The sequence below is a fragment of the Anolis sagrei genome, chromosome 7, assembly GCF_037176765.1.
Source record: "Anolis sagrei isolate rAnoSag1 chromosome 7, rAnoSag1.mat, whole genome shotgun sequence".
Classification (NCBI taxonomy): Eukaryota; Metazoa; Chordata; class Lepidosauria; order Squamata; family Dactyloidae; genus Anolis; species Anolis sagrei.
The window spans coordinates 25,543,223-25,562,711 of record NC_090027.1 but is presented as its reverse complement, the minus strand read 5'-3'; the positions used below and the strand labels follow the sequence as shown (position 1 = coordinate 25,562,711).

The following is a 19,489-nucleotide window of genomic DNA, read 5'->3' as shown; positions in this document are numbered from 1 at the left end:
AGTTGCCATGGTCCCATCTCCCGAGGTATCTCGTGAAGTAGGTCCAAACATTCCAAAATCTGAAATCCTGGCCATTTCTGATCCCTTTTGAAAAAGGGACACTTATCTAGTAATAATAATTGGAAGCTGTCTTGAAATCATGGTAACAAAATAAAAATTCAGAGCCACCAGCTTTTCGCCCCTGTGAGGCTGATTTAGGTGCATCTACACTGTGGAATAAATGCGCTATAACACCCATGCCTCCCCTGGTTCAAGTACCACGGCCACGCCTCCTTCCCGTCTCACCCAATCAAGGAGAGGCGAGCGAGCTGGGGAGTCCCGCTTCCGATTGGACGACCCCAAATCCCACTCCACCAATCAAGAGCAGCCGCTTATTTTTCTTTCAGCGCAAGTTAACGCCCGGTCGTCTTGTGGGCGTGGCTGCCGAGCTATCCACCATTCCTCGATTGGGCGAGACCAGAGGGGGCGTGGCCATGGGACTTGTGTAACTTGGGCAGGAGGAGGGTTGGGCATGTTACACAAGGAGGGAGAACTTGTTTTGGTTTCCTTGCAGCTGGGAGACTGTTTACAAGAGGATTCACTCGCAGGTAAGGGCTTTTAGGGGTTCATCCACACTGGAGATATAATAAACTTTGACACCACTTGAACTGTTGTGCTACCACTACCATGACTCAAATCTGTAGAACTGTGAGAGTTGTAGTTTTACAAAGTCCTTAGCCTTCTCTGCCTAATCCTAATCTTGTGCTATGCTAATAATATATTAAATACATATAACATTGATAATATTATAATGAAATACAATATAATACTAATAAGAATACAATATAATAATTGTATATTATAGATCACACTAGAGTAAGTCGCACCCAGCATTGGCTAATGATAGGGGATTGTGGGAGATGCAATCCAAAACATTTGGAGGACCATAAGGGCCCTATCCTTGTAGCAGATATTCTACTTAGCACTTGAAAGGAGAGGAAGATGAGAGTGTGTGAGAATTTAATATTAATAATAATGTATATTTCGCTGTATCTCCTTGACGGGACTCAGACGAATAACAGTACATATAATATAATATAATATATTGTATATACGAGGGATATTTTTAAGTAAGGTCTGTTTTGTTGTAGACACTAGTAGTTCGCGTGCATACCACAACAAGCTCGTGCGTCGTGTACCGGCATGCCTCGGGAACAACTGTGCTCAGTTTCCTCTCTGTAGCTAACCTGTACGGTTCTGTTCTGTGCTTTAAAAATGTTTAAGTCTATGAACTCACCCTCCGCATGTGAGGTTCGCTCAGTGATACGGTTTTTGTCAGCAAGGAACCTGCCTGCTGCAGAAATTCATCGACAGATTTGTGAAGTGTACGGTGATACTGTTATGAGTGAAAGCAAAGTGCGTAAGTGGGTACGACAATTCAAAGATGGCCGTGACAACGTCCATGATGAGGACCACTCCGGTCGCCCTTCTTTGATTACGGACAATTTGGTGGCTTCAGTTGATGCCAAGATTTGTGAGAACAGGCGCTTCACAATAACAGGTCTCTCAAACGAATTTCCTGACGTGTCGAGATCAGTGCTTTACAACATTGTTTCTGAACACCTAAAGTTTAGGAAACTGTGCTCCCGTTGGGTCCTGAAACTCCTAACAGAGGACCACAAAAACCAAAGATTTGAGTGAACTCTTGGTTATCGGAGCAGGCGGCAAGTTTTTATGAAGAGGGTATTTTAAAATTGGTTCAGAGGTATGATAAGTGTTTGAACAAACTTGGCAACTATGTTGAAAAATAGAGTGAAGTATGTACTTTCTGAAAATAAATTTACTTTTTTGAAATAAACTTTCGTTGTGTTCTTATGTTCAAACGGACCTTACTTAAAAAATACTCCTCGTACATATAATATTTATAATATTATAATGTAATACAATATAATACTACTAATAATAATTCAATATTGTAATTATATATTTTATATTACACTAGCTGTCCCCTGCCACATGTTGCTGTGGCCCAGTCTGTGTATATATATGTGTGTGTGTGTGTGTGTGTGTGTGTGTATATGTATATATATGTGTGTGTGTGTTTTCATATATATGTGTGTGGTTTTGCGTATGCATTATTTTTTTGGCATTTAAAGTCTCTTCCACTGTGTTTTCCAGTGTTTTTGTGAGTGATGGTCACTCATTGGCCTAATATGTGCAACGTGTCCAAATTTGGTGTCAGTTCGTCTAGTCCCACAAATGAACATTATTCTTATTTATATAGATGTAATGTAATATTACTAATACTATAGTAGTATAGTGGTATAGTATTATTGCTATGCTAATAATATATTGTATATACATATAACTTGTAAGCTGCTAAGTTTTCTTCGGGATGAGAAGGGTGGGATATAAATGTCATAATAAATAATAATCCTGCTAGTGCCAAACAATAATTCCCAGGATACCATAGCATTTTCTGTATGATAAAAACAGTTTGATGGACTTCCGGGTTGGGAGCGGAGAGAGGCAGCAGCATGGAGCCGGAGCTCCGTGAAGAATCGTGAGCGGTGAGAGGAGAAAGCAACTTTTTCCTCACAGATTCCTTATCTTCGGGCGAGACAGAGAAAGGAGAGTTGGTCTGCAGAAAATCACTTTGTCTGATCTCAAAGTGAAGACAGCTCCCGCCGCGATATTGTCCTCTTCGCTACGCTCTCAACATCCAATATATTCAACAGATTCAAGTAAGACTGCAATATTTGCTTTTTAAAGTACACTATCCACGTGGTGTTCTTACGAAGGAAACCTGTCAAAGTCTGTCTCCACATTCCTGCTTGTAAAGTTTACGATCCTTAATTGCCTTAAGTGTCTCCCAAGAAGAGCCATTAAGCTGTTTGCTACAACAGTAAATCTTTGAAATCTTGCTCTGTGGTTTGACAGGAGACAGCAAAACCTTAAAGGCCAGATCTACATAAGATCTATATAAGCAGAAAACAGACTGAGCTTTGCTTTCTTCTCTTTAAAAAAAAATGGCAAGATGATTAAAATGCTTAAAATGCAACTGAAAAAGATGGTGGGCTGAACCCAGCTTCTCTTCCGCCCCTTCTCAAGCACGTCTCCATCTCTCTCAGGCAGATAACACTGCTGCAGCGACCTTGAACAAACGCTCATAAACTACAATCAATTATGGATAAAGGGTCACCGCGGACGCCCAAGGGACCAATCTCCTCCTACGCGTCTGCAGCGTCAACAGTGGTGACAGAGAAGGCAAAAAAACCCAGTCAGTCTCAAGAGAAGACGCTTTCAGAAATTAAAGCTATGTTTGTGGAACTTAAGACCTCAATGGAGGCAGTTACCAAAGAACTGAAACAGATCTCTGAACGCCAAGAAAAGACTGAGGCAAAAGTGAACAAACTGGACACTGATCAGAAACTCATTAAAAAAAGGCTTGAAAAAACAGAAGGGGCTCAACAACTCTTTAATGATAAGCAAGAAAGTATGTTGGATAACATGGCCATGCTAGAACTCAAACTTGCTGATAACACTCTAAGATTAAGAGGGATCCAAGAGGGGGAAGAAGGTGACAATCTGAAGTTGTTTATAAGTAAATTGTTGGCAAACCTTTTGGGGGAGGATGACCTCTCAGTGATGATGGATTCCATATCTGCATGCTACAGAGTGAGTTCTGCAATAGCAAAACAAAAGAAACTCCCCAGGGACTGCATTGTGCAATTTGTCACAAGAATATGCAAAGATATTATTTTGAAGAAACAATATGAATCCCCCATTATAATAGGGGGAAAGAAAATTTTGATGCTAAAAGAGATCCCTGGAAGGTTCTTGAAAAAAAGGAAAGACTTTGCTTTCCTAGTGAGCAAACTCAAACAGAAGAAGATATCCTTTCGATGGCTCTACCCTCAAGGAGTGGCCTTTTACTACAAAACCAAGAGACATTCTATTCCTGATACCATGAAGGCTGAGCAGTTCTTAAGAAAATATCACAAGGACTTTGACGCTGAAGAAGACTCCCAGCAGGAAGAAGAAAGACAAATAAGACAAGGACATGGCAGAAATAAGAAAGAGAACTTGGGGCAAAACCATCAGTTCCATACAGAAGAAGAGAAGGAGCCAGAGCAGGAGGAGGAGAAAGAAACGCCAGCTGTTCCAGAAGAAGAGAAAGAAGAAGAGAAAGAAGTTGGGTAGCAGTGGACTCTGTTTGAGAAAGTTATATAAGTTATATAAGTTTATCTAAGGGGGAGACGGGGGCGGGGGGCGGGGGGAAGCAGGGTAATTATAAAATGCACTGTTAAAATGGGCACCAAATCTCTGAATACTATTGTTTGGAATACGAATGGCTTAAACAGTGGATCAAAGCGTAAGAAAGTATTTCATTTCTTGAAGAAAATTAAGCCTGATATAGCTTGTTTAGTGGAATCCCACATGGTAGAAAAGGATATACATCTATTGGGGCAAGAAAGACTGGGCCAGTTATTCACCTCTTGCAATTGTAAGAAAACCAATGGGATTGCAATATACATTAAGAAAATGCTGTACCCTGAAGTAATTTTCTCAGATAAGGAAGGCAGGATTCTTATAATCAAGGTTCTCATCCAGGGTAAATCAGTTCTCATAGTAGGTATCTATGCCCCCAATACCAAACAAAGTGAATTTTACAAGACACTTGCGGGTATACTTGCCGAATATGGTGAAAAAGATATGATTTGGCTAGGTGACTTTAATGGGGTCATGGATACAAAGTTAGATAGGAGTAATAGAATAAAAAAAGACAAGAAAGAAGGCAGATTACCGGGTGCTTTTTTGAAAGAAATACATCAATGGGATATGTTCGATATCTGGAGAACTCTCAATCCAACTGGGAGAGAATTTACATACTACTCCCACAGACACAAATCAGCCTCCAGAATTGATATGGTATTTGGTACAAAAGACATCATCTGCAGAACAGAAAAGATAGAGATCCTAGCAAGAACATTTGCAGACCATAATCCGATTCTATTGAAACTAAGAAAAGAAAATAGCAACAGGGGGGGCTGGAGAATGAACGATTATATTTTGAGGATACAAACACATAGAGATAAAATTGGAAAGGAATTAAAATACTACCTGAAAGACAACACCAATGATAACCTAGAGGATAGGGTGGTTTGGGAGGCTGGAAAAGCTGTAATAAGAGGGGTATTAATTCAGCAAAATTCAATTTGGTACAAAGGTAATAATAAAAAGCAACTAGAGTTATTAGTCAAGATTAGAGGAAAGGAAATAGAGCTGGAGAGGAAAAGAGGGCAGCGAAAGGAAATTCTGGCAGAATTGAAAAACTTACACCAGCAATATGACCTCTTGATTGCTAATGATATTGAGAGGAAAATCAGGTACAATAGGTACAACTTCTTTGAGAATGCAAACAAGCCAGGCAAATTTCTTGCCTGGCAGCTGAAAGGTACAAAGAAATCCCAACTGATTACCAGAATAAGAAACAATGGTGAGACAATTACAAACTTGCAGCAAATCCAGACAATTTTTGAAAAATATTACTCAAAGCTCTACAAAAAAGAACAGGAAGATTTAGACAAGACCATTCAATTTGTTAATGAGACCAAGATTGTAAGATTAACTGAAGCAATGAAAGCTAATCTAGATAGATTAATTTCACCAGACGAACTAATGGAAACAATAGATAAGATTAGGCCACATAAAGCTCCTGGCCCAGATGGTCTTTCCCCACTCTATTATAAAACATTTAAAGAAGAGCTGACACCATTACTGGTGTCTGTAATGAATAAAGTCTTGGAAAAAGGCGAGATTCCAGATTCTTGGAAAGAATCCACAATTGTACTAATCCCAAAATCAGATAAAGACCTAGACCAAATTAAAAATTACAGACCCATCTCGCTTCTAAATTGTGACTATAAATTATTTACTACAATCTTGGCAAACAGACTCAAACAGACATTAGCAGAAATCATTCATAAGGATCAAGCGGGATTTCTACCTAATAGATACCTGAGCCAAAATGTCAGAACAATTCTGAATGTTTTGGAGGTAGCGGAGAGCGACCCCAATAAAGATTTAGCATTGTTTTTTTTGGATGCGGAAAAAGCTTTCGACCAGGTCAGCTGGGTTTATTTGGAAAAGGTCTTGGATTTATATGGGGTGGGCCATCGCTTTAGAAAAGCAGTGGGGGCAATATATTCTAAGCAATCTGCTAAGATAAAAATAAATGGACAGCTGACAAAAGCCATAGATATACAGAAAGGGACTAGACAAGGCTGTCCACTTTCGCCATTACTATTCATTTTGGGATTGGAAATTTTGAGTATAAGAATTAGGGATGACAATGAAATTGAAGGGTTCAAAGTAAAAGGCCAGGAAATCAAAATCAGAACATATGCAGACGATATGGTTTGTATTTTATCTAATCCAACACAGAGCGTTCCAAAATTATTAGAGGTAATCAAATTGTATGGAGAGGTTTCGGGTTTTAAAATAAATAAAGATAAATCTAAATTTATTACAAAAAATTTAGACACTAAAATTATTAGGAAATTAGAGGAAGTGGCTAACTGTAAAGTAGTCCCGAAGATAAAATATTTGGGAATAACTATCACAAGCAAGAACATTGACTTGTTTCAAAATAATTATGTGAAGACATGGTCGGAGATCAAAGGGAATTTGAACAATTGGCAAAAGCTACCATTAACATGGCTGGGCAGGATTGCAATTATTAAGATGATGATACTTCCCAAAATGCTTTTCTTTTTTCAAAGCATACCTATTATTAAAGGGACTAAAATTTTCAATTTGTGGAAGAGGGATATCACGAATTTCATTTGGGCAGGGAAAAAAGCCAGGATTGCTTACAAAAATTTAATTGATACCAAAGAGAGGGGAGGACTAAATTTACCAGATTTAAAAACCTACTATGAGGCCGCCTGCATGAGCTGGCTCAAAGATTGGATACAATTCCGGAACATAAATCTACTAAATTTAGAAGGACATGGAATCAGATATGGATGGCATTCTTACCTCTGGTATGAAGGAGAGAGATTAAATAAGGCATTCAATAAACATGTAATTAGGGGAAGCTTAATAGATGTTTGGAAAAGATACAAATTAGGGATGGAATCCAAAACACCCCTGTGGCTGAGGCCAATAGAAGCCATTGGGAGACCCACCTGCAAGGATGATGTCAGAACATACGGGGAACTACTTATCAGGTCCAATGGCCAATGGGCACTGAGGGGAAAAGACGAATTGGGTATTAAAGATTGGTTCCGATATCATCAATTATACGATAGATTCAAAAAAGACGAGAAGAGGGGATTTGCTTCCAAAAAATCAGATCTGGAAACTATATTAGATAAAGGGGAAAAAGGATTAATAGCCAGATTATACAAATATATTCTACACTATAATTTGGAAGATAATCGTGTTAAAACCCCCATGATCTCATGGGCAAAAGATTTAGGGAGAAGCATAGATTTTGACATCTGGGAAAACCTGTGGAACAATGGATTTAAATTTACAGTGGCAGCTTCAATTAGAGATAATGTATATAAAATGTTCTACAGATGCTACATAACTCCAGCCCTCCTAGCCAAAATGGACAAGTCACAAACAGGATCCTGTTGGAGATGCAAAAGAAAGAAAGGGACTTTCTTTCACGTATGGTGGTCGTGTGAACTGGTGCAGATCTATTGGAAAAGAATAATAAAGGAAACAAATAAAATGATTTACAACAAAGTAAAAAAGAACCCAGGGATGTGCCTATTAGGGATATTCAGAGACAGCTTAGAACAGCCAGAGAGAGAAATCTGCTTGTACAGCTTTGCGGCTGCACGCATTACAATTGCCAAAAATTGGAAAGGGGAGAAAACATTAAGCATCAAAGATTGGAAGGATAAATTGTGGGATTATGCACAAATGGCTAAGATTTCAAGCAATTTGAAATATGAAAATAATGAAATATTTGAAAGAAACTGGAAGCTGGCCTTAGCATATTTGACGGGAGAGCTAAAGAAATAAAAACAAGAGGAATTTATTGAATTAGAAGTATAGAGGGTTAAATAAGTTGTGCATAAATCCTGCGTGGATTAGTGACGGAAGTCAAGGTGGTGGGTAGCACTGGGGGTGGGTGGAGGGGTAACTGTATGGAGGGTTGTTTGTGTATGTGTGTTTGTTTGTGTATGTGTACATTTTTGCAACATATATGGTTGGTGTATTATCTTTTCAAAATAAAATTTAATTAAAAAATTAAAAAAAAAAAACAAAAAAAAAAAACCTAGTAGTTCGAAAACATGCAGATGTGATTAGATCAATAGGTATTGCTTCGGCAGGAAGGTAATGGCACTCCATGCAGTCATGCCATCCACATGACCTTGGAGGCATCTATGGACAATGCCGGCTCTTCGGCTTAGTAATGGAGATGAGCATCATCCCACAGAGAGTTGAACACAACTAGACTTAATGTCAAGGGGAAACCTTTATCTTACTTTACTATGTGTTATTACACAATTTGTAAAGAGAGCAAATCCCCTGTATATGATTATATATACCAATATGGATATATTGGTATCCATATCCTATATCACTGTATATATCAATATGGAACCTTTAATGGAATGTGTTTTAATATTATGATGTAATTTAACTATGTTGTGCCTGCCTCGAGCTGTAAGAAGAGTTGAGTAATAAATAATAATAATAATAATAATAGTAATAATAAATATTTTTTTGAAAAAAAAAAAAAAAAAAAAACAGTTTGATGACTGCAGTGATGCAATAACGTATTATCTTTGGCTTTTTTACTGGTTTCTGGATGGTTCTTGTTTGAATTCTGTTTATCTAAGAGCGTATAGTACATATAATGTTCCCCCTTTTTCTGGACAGATCTTCGATTACAAAGGGGAAGTCAAGTCAGTCTTAGGATGGCACACGTTTCAATCCACTGGTTCCGCAAAGGACTTCGCCTCCATGATAACCCCGCCTTGCTAGCAGCAATGAAGAACTGTGCTGAGATCTACCCCATCTTCATCCTCGATCCGTGGTTCCCCAAGAATATGAAAGTCAGCATCAATCGCTGGAGGTTTTTGATTGAATCATTGAGGGATTTGGATGAAAGCCTCAAGAAACTGAATTCAAGGCAAGTGCCATGGGCTCAGCAGCCCTGTATTTATTTATTTATTATTTATTTTATTTACAGCTCTTATATTCCGCCCTTCTCACCCCGCAGGGGACTCAGGGCGGATTACAGTCAACACATATATGACAAACATTCAATGCCAGTTTGACAAACAACGTTTAACACACAAATACACCGAGGCTATTTTAACTTTTTTCTGGCCGCCAGGGGAGCTGCTGCTTTTCATCGTCCAGCAGCGACACCAATGAAGTTCTTCCGCATTCCACATTCCCCGGAGTCTTTTTTCTTTATGGCCTCATAAATTAGTTAAATTTAGCCTCCCACACAAGGTGGTACCTTATTTTCCTACTTGACAGATGCAACCGTCTTTCGGGTTGCAGAGGTCGACAATGGGCTACACAAATGGCTGGACGGGCTGGCTTCGAACTCATGACCTTTTGGTCAGAGTGATCTTAATGCAGCTGACACTCAGCCAGCTGCGCCACAATCCCGGTGACCATAAAGGGCCAAGTGACTATTCCCTTTCACCCAAATGCAATATTATGTAAGCAATAACATCACATCAATAATGAAAAGTTGTATTGTTGGAAGCTTTCATGGCCAGAATCACTGGATTGTTGTGAGTTTTCTGGGCTATATGGCCATGTTCCAGAAGCATTCTCTCCTGACAGTTTGCCTGCATCTGTGGCAGGCATCCCCAGAGTTTGTGAGGTCTGTTGGAAACTAGGAAAATGGGGTTTATATATCTGTAGAATGTCCGGGGCGGGAGAAAGAACTCTTGTCTGTTTGAGGTAGTTGTGAATGTTGTGAATGACATCACAACCTCTGAGGATGTCTGCCATAGATGTATCTATGGCAGGCATCCTCAGAGGTTGCGAGTTCTATTGGAAACTAGACAAGTGAGGTTTATGTGTGGAATGTCCAGAGTGGGAGAAAGAACTCTTGTATATAAACCCCACTTGCCTAGTTTCCAACAGACCTCACAACCGCTAAAGATGCCTGCCATAGATGTAGGTGAAACTTCAGGAGAGAATGCTTCTGGAACATGGCCATACAGCCCGGAAAACTCACAACAACCCAGTGATTCTGGCCATGAAAGCCTTCAATACGTTTTCAGTGTTGTTTGGCCTGAGAGTCTGATACAGTCTTTGATGTTTTCTCATTCTTCTGATGTGTATCTTGATATTAACATGTGGCCATGTCTCCTCAGGCTGTTTGTTGTCCGTGGTCGCCCTGCAGAGGTGTTCCCGGAACTCTTTATGAAATGGAAGGTGACCCAGCTTGCGTTTGAAATCGACACAGAACCCTATGCAAGACAACGGGATGCAGAAGTTGTGAGGCTGGCAGCTGAACATGGGGTCCAAGTCATCCAGAAAGTATCCCATACTTTGTATGACACTGAAAGGTGAGTGACGGTGAGCATGGAGCCTTAGAGGCACCGGGATTGTGGCGCAGCTGGCTAAGTGTCAGCTGCATTAAGATCACTCTGACCAAAAGGTCATGAGTTCGAAGCCAGCCCGGGTTGGAGTGGGCTTCCAACAAATTGTGTAGCCTGTTGTCAACCTTTGCAACCCGAAAGACAGTTGCATCTGTCAAGTAGGAAAATTAGGTACCACCTTAAAGTGTGGGGAGGCTAAATTAACTAATTTATGAGGCCATAAAAAAGACTCCAGCAAAGCTTGCGGGGAATGCGAAAGTATTTCATCAATGTCACAGATAGACGATGAAAGCGACAGCTCCCCTGGTGGCCAGAAAAAGTTAAATAGCCTCTGTGTATGTCTGTATACATTGTATGTCAAATTGGCATTGAATGTTTGCCATATATGTGTCCGTTGTAATCCGCCCTGAGTCCCCTGCGGGGTGAGAAGGGCGGAATATAAATACTGTAAATAAATAATAATAAATGTCATATAACAGGCTTTCACTGTAGGACATTACTGGACATATTGTCTTTATCTTCTGCAGAATTATTGTTGAAAACAACGGTAAAGCGCCTCTGACATACACACGGCTACAGACACTCTTGGCTTCGCTCGGTCCCCCAAAACAACCAGTTCCAGCTCCCAATCTGGAAGATATGAAGGGTAAGTGCAGGAATGTCCAAATTGCGAAATCAAGATTTGCTTCTGGGAGTTTTGCTTCCAGATATTTTTGAGCCACGGCTCGTTGAATCCATGAATGCAGAACCTATGGATATGGACGGCTGCATATACTTATTATCATTCTCTCTTTTAACCGTCTTTGATGTTAAATACATAGTTAACTTTTTTGTTCAATCTCCTTCTTTAGGCATTTTTTTGTATGTACCAGCCTTATTTTATCATTGTATCACTATTCCTCTTCTAGATAATTGCGAATAATTTGAAAAATGGGAAGCTTTCTTGAGTGTACAAATTGAATAATCTTATTGACTATTTCTTTTTGGCAAAGCAACCAGCTCCTCCTCATTTGAAGGATTTTTAGTATCATAGGAATGTAAACATATGGATATAATTCTTAACATAGTTCGTATCTAAAAGAAAAATGTGAGCTGGGCTGGTTGGGCGCTCACCCTGACCTGGGCTTCGAACTGCCAACCTTTCAATTGGTAAGATATATTGCAGCTGGTGATTAACCAGCTGTACTAAAGCTCAGCCTTATATAGGCAGTCAGATTTGACTCTGATGAAGACATTTGAAAACCAGTGTCAGTTATTATTTACAGGGAAATAGTTTTGTTAAAGTTTTTTATATTGAGCCATCATGAACTGGGGAGGCGTACTTAGCTAAGGGGAACCCAAACCAGTAAAGAGACAAATGTAGATTTTCAAGCTGATACAGCCCGTTTCTGTCTAGATTGCTGTACACCTGTTAAAGAGGATCATGATCAGGAATATGGCATCCCTTCTTATGAGGAACTTGGACAAGACCCCAAAACGGCTGGCCCTCACCTTTATCCAGGAGGAGAAACAGAGGCACTTGCCCGCCTTAACCTACATATGAAGAGAACGGTACAATTGATGGAAACATGTATTTGGTGATGCAAAGTTTCCAGAAAGTGGGAAATGGGGGGGGGGGAGCTTTTCCTTAGGGCAGGGGTCCTCAAACTTTTTAAACAGAGGGCCAGGTCACAGTCCCTCAAATTGTTGGAGGGTCGGATTATAATTTGAAAAAGACATGAATGAATTCCTATGCACACTGCACATATCTTATTTGTAGTGCAAAAAACATTTAGAAACAATACAATAATTAAAATGAACAATTTTAACAAATATAAAGTGTGGGCCTGCTTTTGGCTGATGAGATAGGATTGTTGTTGTGTGTGCTTTCACATCATTTCAGACTTAGGTTGACCCTGACCAAGGACCGGGTAAATGACCTTGGAGGGCCGTATCTGGCCCCCGGGCCTTAGTTTGAGGACCCCTGCTTTAGGTTTTTGTTTTGGAAGGGGGAATGAGCTTTTTGGTAAATACGCTATTGAAATATTTGCTTTATTAATTTTCACATCCTCACAACTTTCTTAATATAGTATATACAGCTAAACTATTTTGTATATTTGGATTAGGTTCTGCCACATGAGGAGTAGGAAAAAATGAATCTAGAGATTCTGTTTAGAAATAGATTCTTGCATTTACGGATTTAAAGGCAAGATGGGCAGAATATGTTGAATTCAACACCGAAAATACTGAATCCCCCTTCAATGCTACATTACCATCACAAGCAGTAAAGGGGGATGGCAGAGGATGGGCACTCAGTAGATGCAACAATGCCTCCTGGATTTGTGTGCTGTGTACATCTTGTGAATTGATCTCTAATTCCGTTGCCTTTTATTCCACAAAATTCATAGTACTTTGAATGAATAAAAATGATTTTACTCTTGTCTTCTACACTAGAGTAAAATCTTCTTGTCTAGATTTCACATAGAGAAGTTGCATTGTAAATGTCACACTCCTTTCTCTTTTTAAAAAAATCTGCAGTCATGGGTATGTAACTTTAAGAAGCCTGAAACACACCCCAATTCCTTGACTCCCAGCACCACAGTGCTCAGCCCCTACGTCAAATTTGGGTGCCTCTCTGTGCGGATGTTCTGGTGGAAGCTGACCGAAGTCTACCAGGGGGTAAGCAGGGAAGATTTTCAATTCTACAGTTTGCGACATTAAATGTGGAATGTTGCCAGCAAAGGGTTATTATAGAAACTTTTAAACTGCAGGCAACTCATTTCTGATATTTCTGATATTGCATGCTGCTCTGACCAGAGCGAAGACAGAGGGGAGCAGAAGACATTTCCATCTTGTCTTTACTAATAATATAATATAGTATATTGTATATACATATAATATTTATAAGATTATAATGTAATACAATATAATACTAGTAATAATAATGCAATATTATAATTATATATTTGCATTACATGTAATATTACTAACAATATTACAATATAATGGCATAGTGCAATATAGTAATATATAATACTGATATTGTACTATAATAATAATATAATATATTGTATGAAAAATATATTGTAAGCCGCTCTGAGTCTCCTTCGGGGTGAGAAGGGAGGCATATAAATGTCGTAAATAAAATAAATAAATAAGGCATCCAGTAAAGCCAGAGGCATGAACAGGTTAAAATCTTGGAACTGTATTTAATTTTAAAAATACAAATTGACAATTGTGTTACCTGACCAGCAGAATCGTATGGTCTTCCTGGACTGAGCCACAACTTCGTATGACTTTAAATGCTGTATGTTATTATTGTTATTGTTTATTGCTTATTGTGCATTTTTTGTTTTTGAGTTTTATTTATTTTATTGTAATTGTTTGTATTGATTATTTGTTATTGCCTTTGTTTATTGATGTGCTGTGGGCTTGGCCTCATGTAAGCCGCACCAAGTCCCTTGGGGAGATGGTAGCGGGGTACAAATAAAGTATTATTATTATTATTATTATTATTATTATTATTATAGCTTAAGTATACTGTGCAATTGTGCTTTTTCCTTAAGGTAAAGCTTTCCCCTGACATTAAGTCCAGTCGTGTCTGATTCTGGGGGGTGGTGCTCATCTTTAGCCGGCATTCTCCATAGACAGCTCTAAGGTCATGTGGCCAGCATAATTGCATGGAGCGCTGTTATCTTCCCGCAGAAGCGGTATTGATTGATTTACTCAGATGTGCATGTTTTCGAACTAGGTTGGCAGAAGCTGGGGCTAACAGCAAGAGCTCACCTCACTCCCCAGATTCAAACAACCTTTTGGTCAGCAAATTCAGCAGCTTAGCGGTTTAACCCGCTGCACCTCCAAGGCCCCCCCAAATTCTTTTCCTTAGATTTCTGAAATAACAGAAGCAAGAATAACCAGTCTTTCTCTGCTACACTTCTCTAGAGGAAACACTCGGACCCTCCAGTCTCTTTACATGGGCAGCTTCTGTGGCGAGAGTTTTTCTACACAGCAGGAGCAGGGATCCCAAACTTTGACCGAATGGAGAATAATCCAGTTTGTGTGCAAGTGGATTGGGACAATAACCAGGAGTACCTGAGAGCATGGCGTGAGGTTTGTTATGCTTGGCAACATGGATGAAACAGAAAATATCCATAAACATGTGTGGAGTGGCTGGTTCCCTTTTTTTCCAGCAGTCTGAACACATTATTCCTTACTATGCAGTAAATGCTAGATGTTGCTTAAAGAACTGGAAAGTGTAACCTAAAACCATTACTCACACCCCTGAGCTTTAACTCCTTTCTTGCTGGCAGGGTCGGACTGGCTACCCTTTTATAGATGCCATCATGACACAGCTGCGCACAGAAGGCTGGATCCACCATTTAGCAAGGCACGCTGTGGCTTGTTTCCTGACACGGGGAGACCTCTGGATATCATGGGAGGAAGGGCAAAAGGTAAAAGCAAGCTGGACGCCATCATGTGAGCTCTAGAGCTCTGAATCCCATGTGACCAGGGGTAAGCTGCTTTAATTGACACAGCAATGAGAGGTTGCTCATCAAACAGCTTTGAAATGTTGTTTTTTAAGTAGGTGAAGTGGCTCAGTGGTGGGAAACCTGATGCTCCATTAACCCTTATACAACCCTACTCATCCCCAGAGATATTAAGTTTTCCAAACTGCCCTATTTTAGGTCTTTGAAGAACTGTTGCTGGATGCGGATTGGTCCTTGAATGCTGCAAATTGGCAGTGGCTTTCAGCAAGTGCCTTTTTCCACCAGTTCTTCCGGGTCTACTCACCAGTCGCCTTTGGCAAAAAGACTGACAAAAACGGAGAGTATATAAAGTAAGTATACTTTGAACAGATGTCAGGATCAATCCTGACAAAACAGAGGTCCTCCTGGTCGATCATAAGCCGGATCGGGGTATAGGGTGGCAACCTGTGCTGGATGGGGTTGTACTCCCCCTGAAGTCTCAGGTCCGCAGCCTGAGTGTCCTCCTGGACTCATCACTTACGCTTGAAGCTCAGGCGTCGGCAGTGGCCGGGAGGGCTTTCGCACAATTAAGACTCGTACACCAGCTGCAACCGTACCTCGTGAAGTCGGATCTGGCCAGGGTGGTCCATGCCTTAGTCACCTCCAGATTGGATTACTGTAATGCACTCTAAGTGGGGCTGCCCTTGAAGACCGCCCGGAAATTCCAATTGGTCCAACAGGCGGCAGTCAGGTTACTAACTGGTGCGACTTACAGGGAGCGGTCAACCTCCTTGTTTAAGGAGCTCCACTGGCTGGCATTCATTTTCCGGTCCCAATTCAAGGTGCAGGTTCTTACCTACAAAGCCCTGAATGGTTTGGGATCCGCCTACTTGCGTGACTCCATTTCCATGTACAAACCCACACGGTCTCTTCGTTCATCTGGAGAAGCCCTGCTCTCGTTCCCGCCTCTCTCGCAGGCACGATTGGTGGGAACGAGGGAGAGGGCCTTCTTGGTGGTGGCCCCCCGACTCTGGAACTCACTTCCCAGGGATATTAGCCATGCCCCAACATTGGCAGTCTTTAGGAGGAGCCTGAAAACGTGGCTGTTCCAGTGTGCCTTACCGGAATAAGAAAATATTTCCCAGCAAAATGTCCTCAAATGCACTTTAACTATCCATTGGATTCTTTAAAACCCTCCTGTTAGATATAACCTACTTGTTCATGCCCAGTGTTTATTTTTTTAATTTTTAACTATTACATCTGGCCCAGCCATAGGTTTTTAAAATCCTTGCATGTTAATGTTTATATGTGATTTATTTAACTGTATTGTGTTATTTTTTGTTATTGCTTTCTTGTTTTGATGTGTTGTTGGGCTTGGCCTCATGTAAGCCGCTCCGAGTCCCTTCGGGAGATGGAGGCGGGGTATAAATAAAGTTATTATTATTATTATTATTATTATTATTATGTTAAAATGCATTTGTAGCTTGGGGGGCCAAGCACATATAACTTTTTATCTGTCTTGAGGGGCACATGAGCAGAACCAAATGAGATGTACTGGGAAATAACTAAAAATTGTTTTAATTAGAATATTTTTATCCTGCTGTACATCAGAAATCCTTGTGTTGGTTTCATACAAGGTATTATATCTTGTGGAATTTTAGACTCCGTCCTTGGGGCTCAGACATTGCATGCTCTCAAAATTGCCAACTATTATTATTTAATATAACAAGGGGAATATTCAGCTAGGTCTTTGCAAATCAATCTTTAGTCACAAGCTCTTTCCTCTGATTTCCCCCCTTGCACAGGAAGTACCTCCCCTTCTTGCGGAAGTTCCCCAGTGATTATATATATGAGCCGTGGAAAGCACCACGGAGCCTGCAGGAATGTGCTGGCTGCATCATCGGCCAAGACTACCCCAAACCCATTGTCGAGCATGAAAAAGTCTACAAGAGGAATCTGGAACGGATGAAAGCAGCATATGCACGGCGGTCACCAAACCTGGCTGTCCAAGCGAAGGATGAAGTCAGCCAGAAGAAAGGTTAAGAGGCAGCTTTCAGACTACAGTGCCTTTATGACTCTCAGCTCATGTCCAGAATGAAAGTCAGGGCCAGCATTGGCCATGTAGAATAGTTTGGCTTTGCTGTTCAGCTTTGTCAACATTTGGCTGATAAAAGACAAAACACAGATGATTCAGGTTGAGAAGCATCATACTTTTTCACCTCTTGTTTTAAAACCAGCTGGAGATATATTTTTATATAATATAGTAGCTGTACCCGCTACGCGTTGCTGTGGCCAACCTTTTCTCCCTCTTTCTTTCCTCCTTTCTCTTCTTCCTTCCTTCCCTTCTTTTCTTTCCTTTCATTCTCTCCTTCCTTCCCCTTTTTTCATTCTCTCCCCTTCCTTCTCTTCCTCTTCCCTTCCCCCCTTTCTTTCCCTTCCTCTCTCCCCCCTTTCTTCCTTCTCTACCTATTCTTGGACTGCAACTCCCAGCACTCCTCCTGATCAATCTATCCACCTACCTATCTCTATCTAATGTATCTATCTGGAGGATTGCTGGGAGTTGCAGTCCAGGAATAGGAAATAATAATAGGCAGGGTTACATAAGCTCTCAAAGAAATCCAAGGAGAAGAAAGTTTGCATCTTGGAAGCAGTGCATTTCCTTTCCTTAAGGGCCTGGTCTAGGGGATTCTGGGAGCTGTAGTCCGGAAGACAGTGTGGAAATGCTATTGTGTCTTTTAATTGCCAGGGGAGATTGTTTTTGTGCATGCACGGTAGTGTCTTTTTGCTTTCTTGGCTTTTTAAGTCTCTTCCACTGTGTTTTTCAGTGTTTTTATGAGTGACGGTCACTCATTGGCCTGTTAGGTGTATTGTGTCCAAATTTGGTGTTAATTCGTCCAGTGGGTATTGAGTTATGTTAATCCCACAAACGAACATTACATTTTTATTTATATACATATATCCTATATATATATAAGTTATCCTCTGACAGTCCTGCTCCCCATGTGAATATAAGGCTATATAATGTCTTGTGCAAAAGAGATAAAATGCCACCTGTGCTCATCTCTGTCTGAGGAAGAGACAGAATACAATCACACTGAGTCCAGAAGTGCAGCACAATGTTCAGCTCCTAGTAGAGGCCAAAGGAGAACGGGCAGGCCAGAATAAGACACATAGCAGCAGCCTCCGTCTATTACAATGTGATGCCATCAGCCAGACGTAAATCTTTAAATTAGATCTGCTTTACTACACAGTGATCTTGCATATTGCACAAGTGTAACTAGTAAGTGCTGGAAATTACCGAGTTATCAGTCTCTGCTTGTCCAAAGTACAACCTGGAAAAATTCAGCAATGTTTTAGAATAAAAGACATTTGAAGGCTTGTCATCAGGAGTTGCTTCTATTTCTAAATTTGCAAGCATCGGGATTGCAAAATCGGGATCAAGCCATAAAATCCATACATGATTAAGGAAAAAGGTCTCCAATTTAGATTAGTAAAATATAATTTGTAAAATAAAAAGTGGCCCTTTTCTCAGAAGTTAATGATGCTAATAAGTTAATCTGTACATTCAAGTAGCACCAACAAGTGTTCTGAATGTTTCTATTCTTCCCTTTTAGGTGTCAACCGGAAGCGGCCTGAAGCTCCCATTAAAGCCAAGGTTCAGGCAAAGAAAGTGAAAACAAAAAGCAGTTGAAAGCAGAGTATTTCGCAGCAGGTGTTTTAAACATAATCAACATCTCCAGCAAATACATAATAAAGTTGCAATTAAGTTGAATATTTCTATGTCAGCATTCCTGCCTGTAGAAATCTTTCTGGCAACTGGGCCCAACAATTAAACAGTTTTGACATGATTATTTTTCATAGACTTATTTCCCTGTTTAAAAAAATGAGCAGGTTATCTTTTAACATATCTTTCTGCCTGAGCTTTCTGCATCGCTATTAACTTTGGGACACACACACACATAATTTTGATGTACAGATCAAGAGCTGGTCAGGCTTTCTCAACTTTCAGAAGGAAGTAACTAGAAAAAAGAAACTCAGGTAAATACAACTTAATTGCTCTGAAGATTCCATGAGTCCTTTTTCTTCTCTGGAACTCTAGTAGCTATTTTATATATTGAGCCCTCCATATCCATAGGTTCTGTATTCATCGATTTGACCAACTCAAAAATTAAAAACCTATTCCAAAAGTAAACATGCCAAGCAATATGCTGATGCATAACCACACCCTGCTGTAGCCTGCCACCATTTCACAAATCCTTAGGCTCTCTCTGGCACACATTTGAGTTGTTCGCCATTGTATCGAACAGTGGTTCCCAACTTGTGGTCAGGGACCACCAGTGGTCCTCAAGAACGCAAATACAGTCGGTGGCCTCACCATTACTACACCGTTGCTTCAAAACCACCGGCAATGAGAGCAACTGGTGTCATGAAACCCTCTTATAGTGCTGAAGCAACAGGAATATTGGG

The 19,489-nt window shown here is 40.3% G+C and overlaps 2 protein-coding genes across 2 annotated transcripts; both read left to right on the top strand.

Annotated features, from left to right (window-relative positions):
* Positions 1–487: 487 nt before the first annotated feature.
* Positions 488–18,870, top strand: LOC132782811 (cryptochrome-1-like). Its single transcript, XM_060787747.2, has 11 exons — positions 488–587; positions 8,887–9,139; positions 10,350–10,544; positions 11,105–11,223; positions 11,974–12,128; positions 13,095–13,235; positions 14,499–14,666; positions 14,867–15,007; positions 15,242–15,393; positions 16,828–17,060; positions 18,637–18,870. Exons 1-11 carry the CDS (start codon positions 512–514, stop codon positions 18,711–18,713), a joined length of 1,710 nt encoding a protein of 569 aa, XP_060643730.2. The 5' UTR covers positions 488–511; the 3' UTR covers positions 18,714–18,870.
* On the top strand, positions 2,496–4,227 carry LOC137097513 (uncharacterized). Its single transcript, XM_067470756.1, has 2 exons — positions 2,496–2,723; positions 3,111–4,227. Exon 2 carries the CDS (start codon positions 3,166–3,168, stop codon positions 4,180–4,182), a length of 1,017 nt encoding a protein of 338 aa, XP_067326857.1. The 5' UTR covers positions 2,496–2,723; positions 3,111–3,165; the 3' UTR covers positions 4,183–4,227.
* Positions 18,871–19,489: the final 619 nt, after the last annotated feature.

Coding starts and splice junctions, on each gene's coding strand:
- LOC132782811 (XM_060787747.2), top strand. CDS start 512: ATGTTACACAAGGAGGGAGAACTTGTTTTGGTTTCCTTGCAGCTGGGA. Junction 9,140..10,349: donor CTCAAGAAACTGAATTCAAG/GCAAGTGCCATG, acceptor ATGTCTCCTCAG/GCTGTTTGTTGTCCGTGGTC. Junction 15,008..15,241: donor CATGGGAGGAAGGGCAAAAG/GTAAAAGCAAGC, acceptor GCCCTATTTTAG/GTCTTTGAAGAACTGTTGCT.
- LOC137097513 (XM_067470756.1), top strand. CDS start 3,166: ATGGATAAAGGGTCACCGCGGACGCCCAAGGGACCAATCTCCTCCTAC.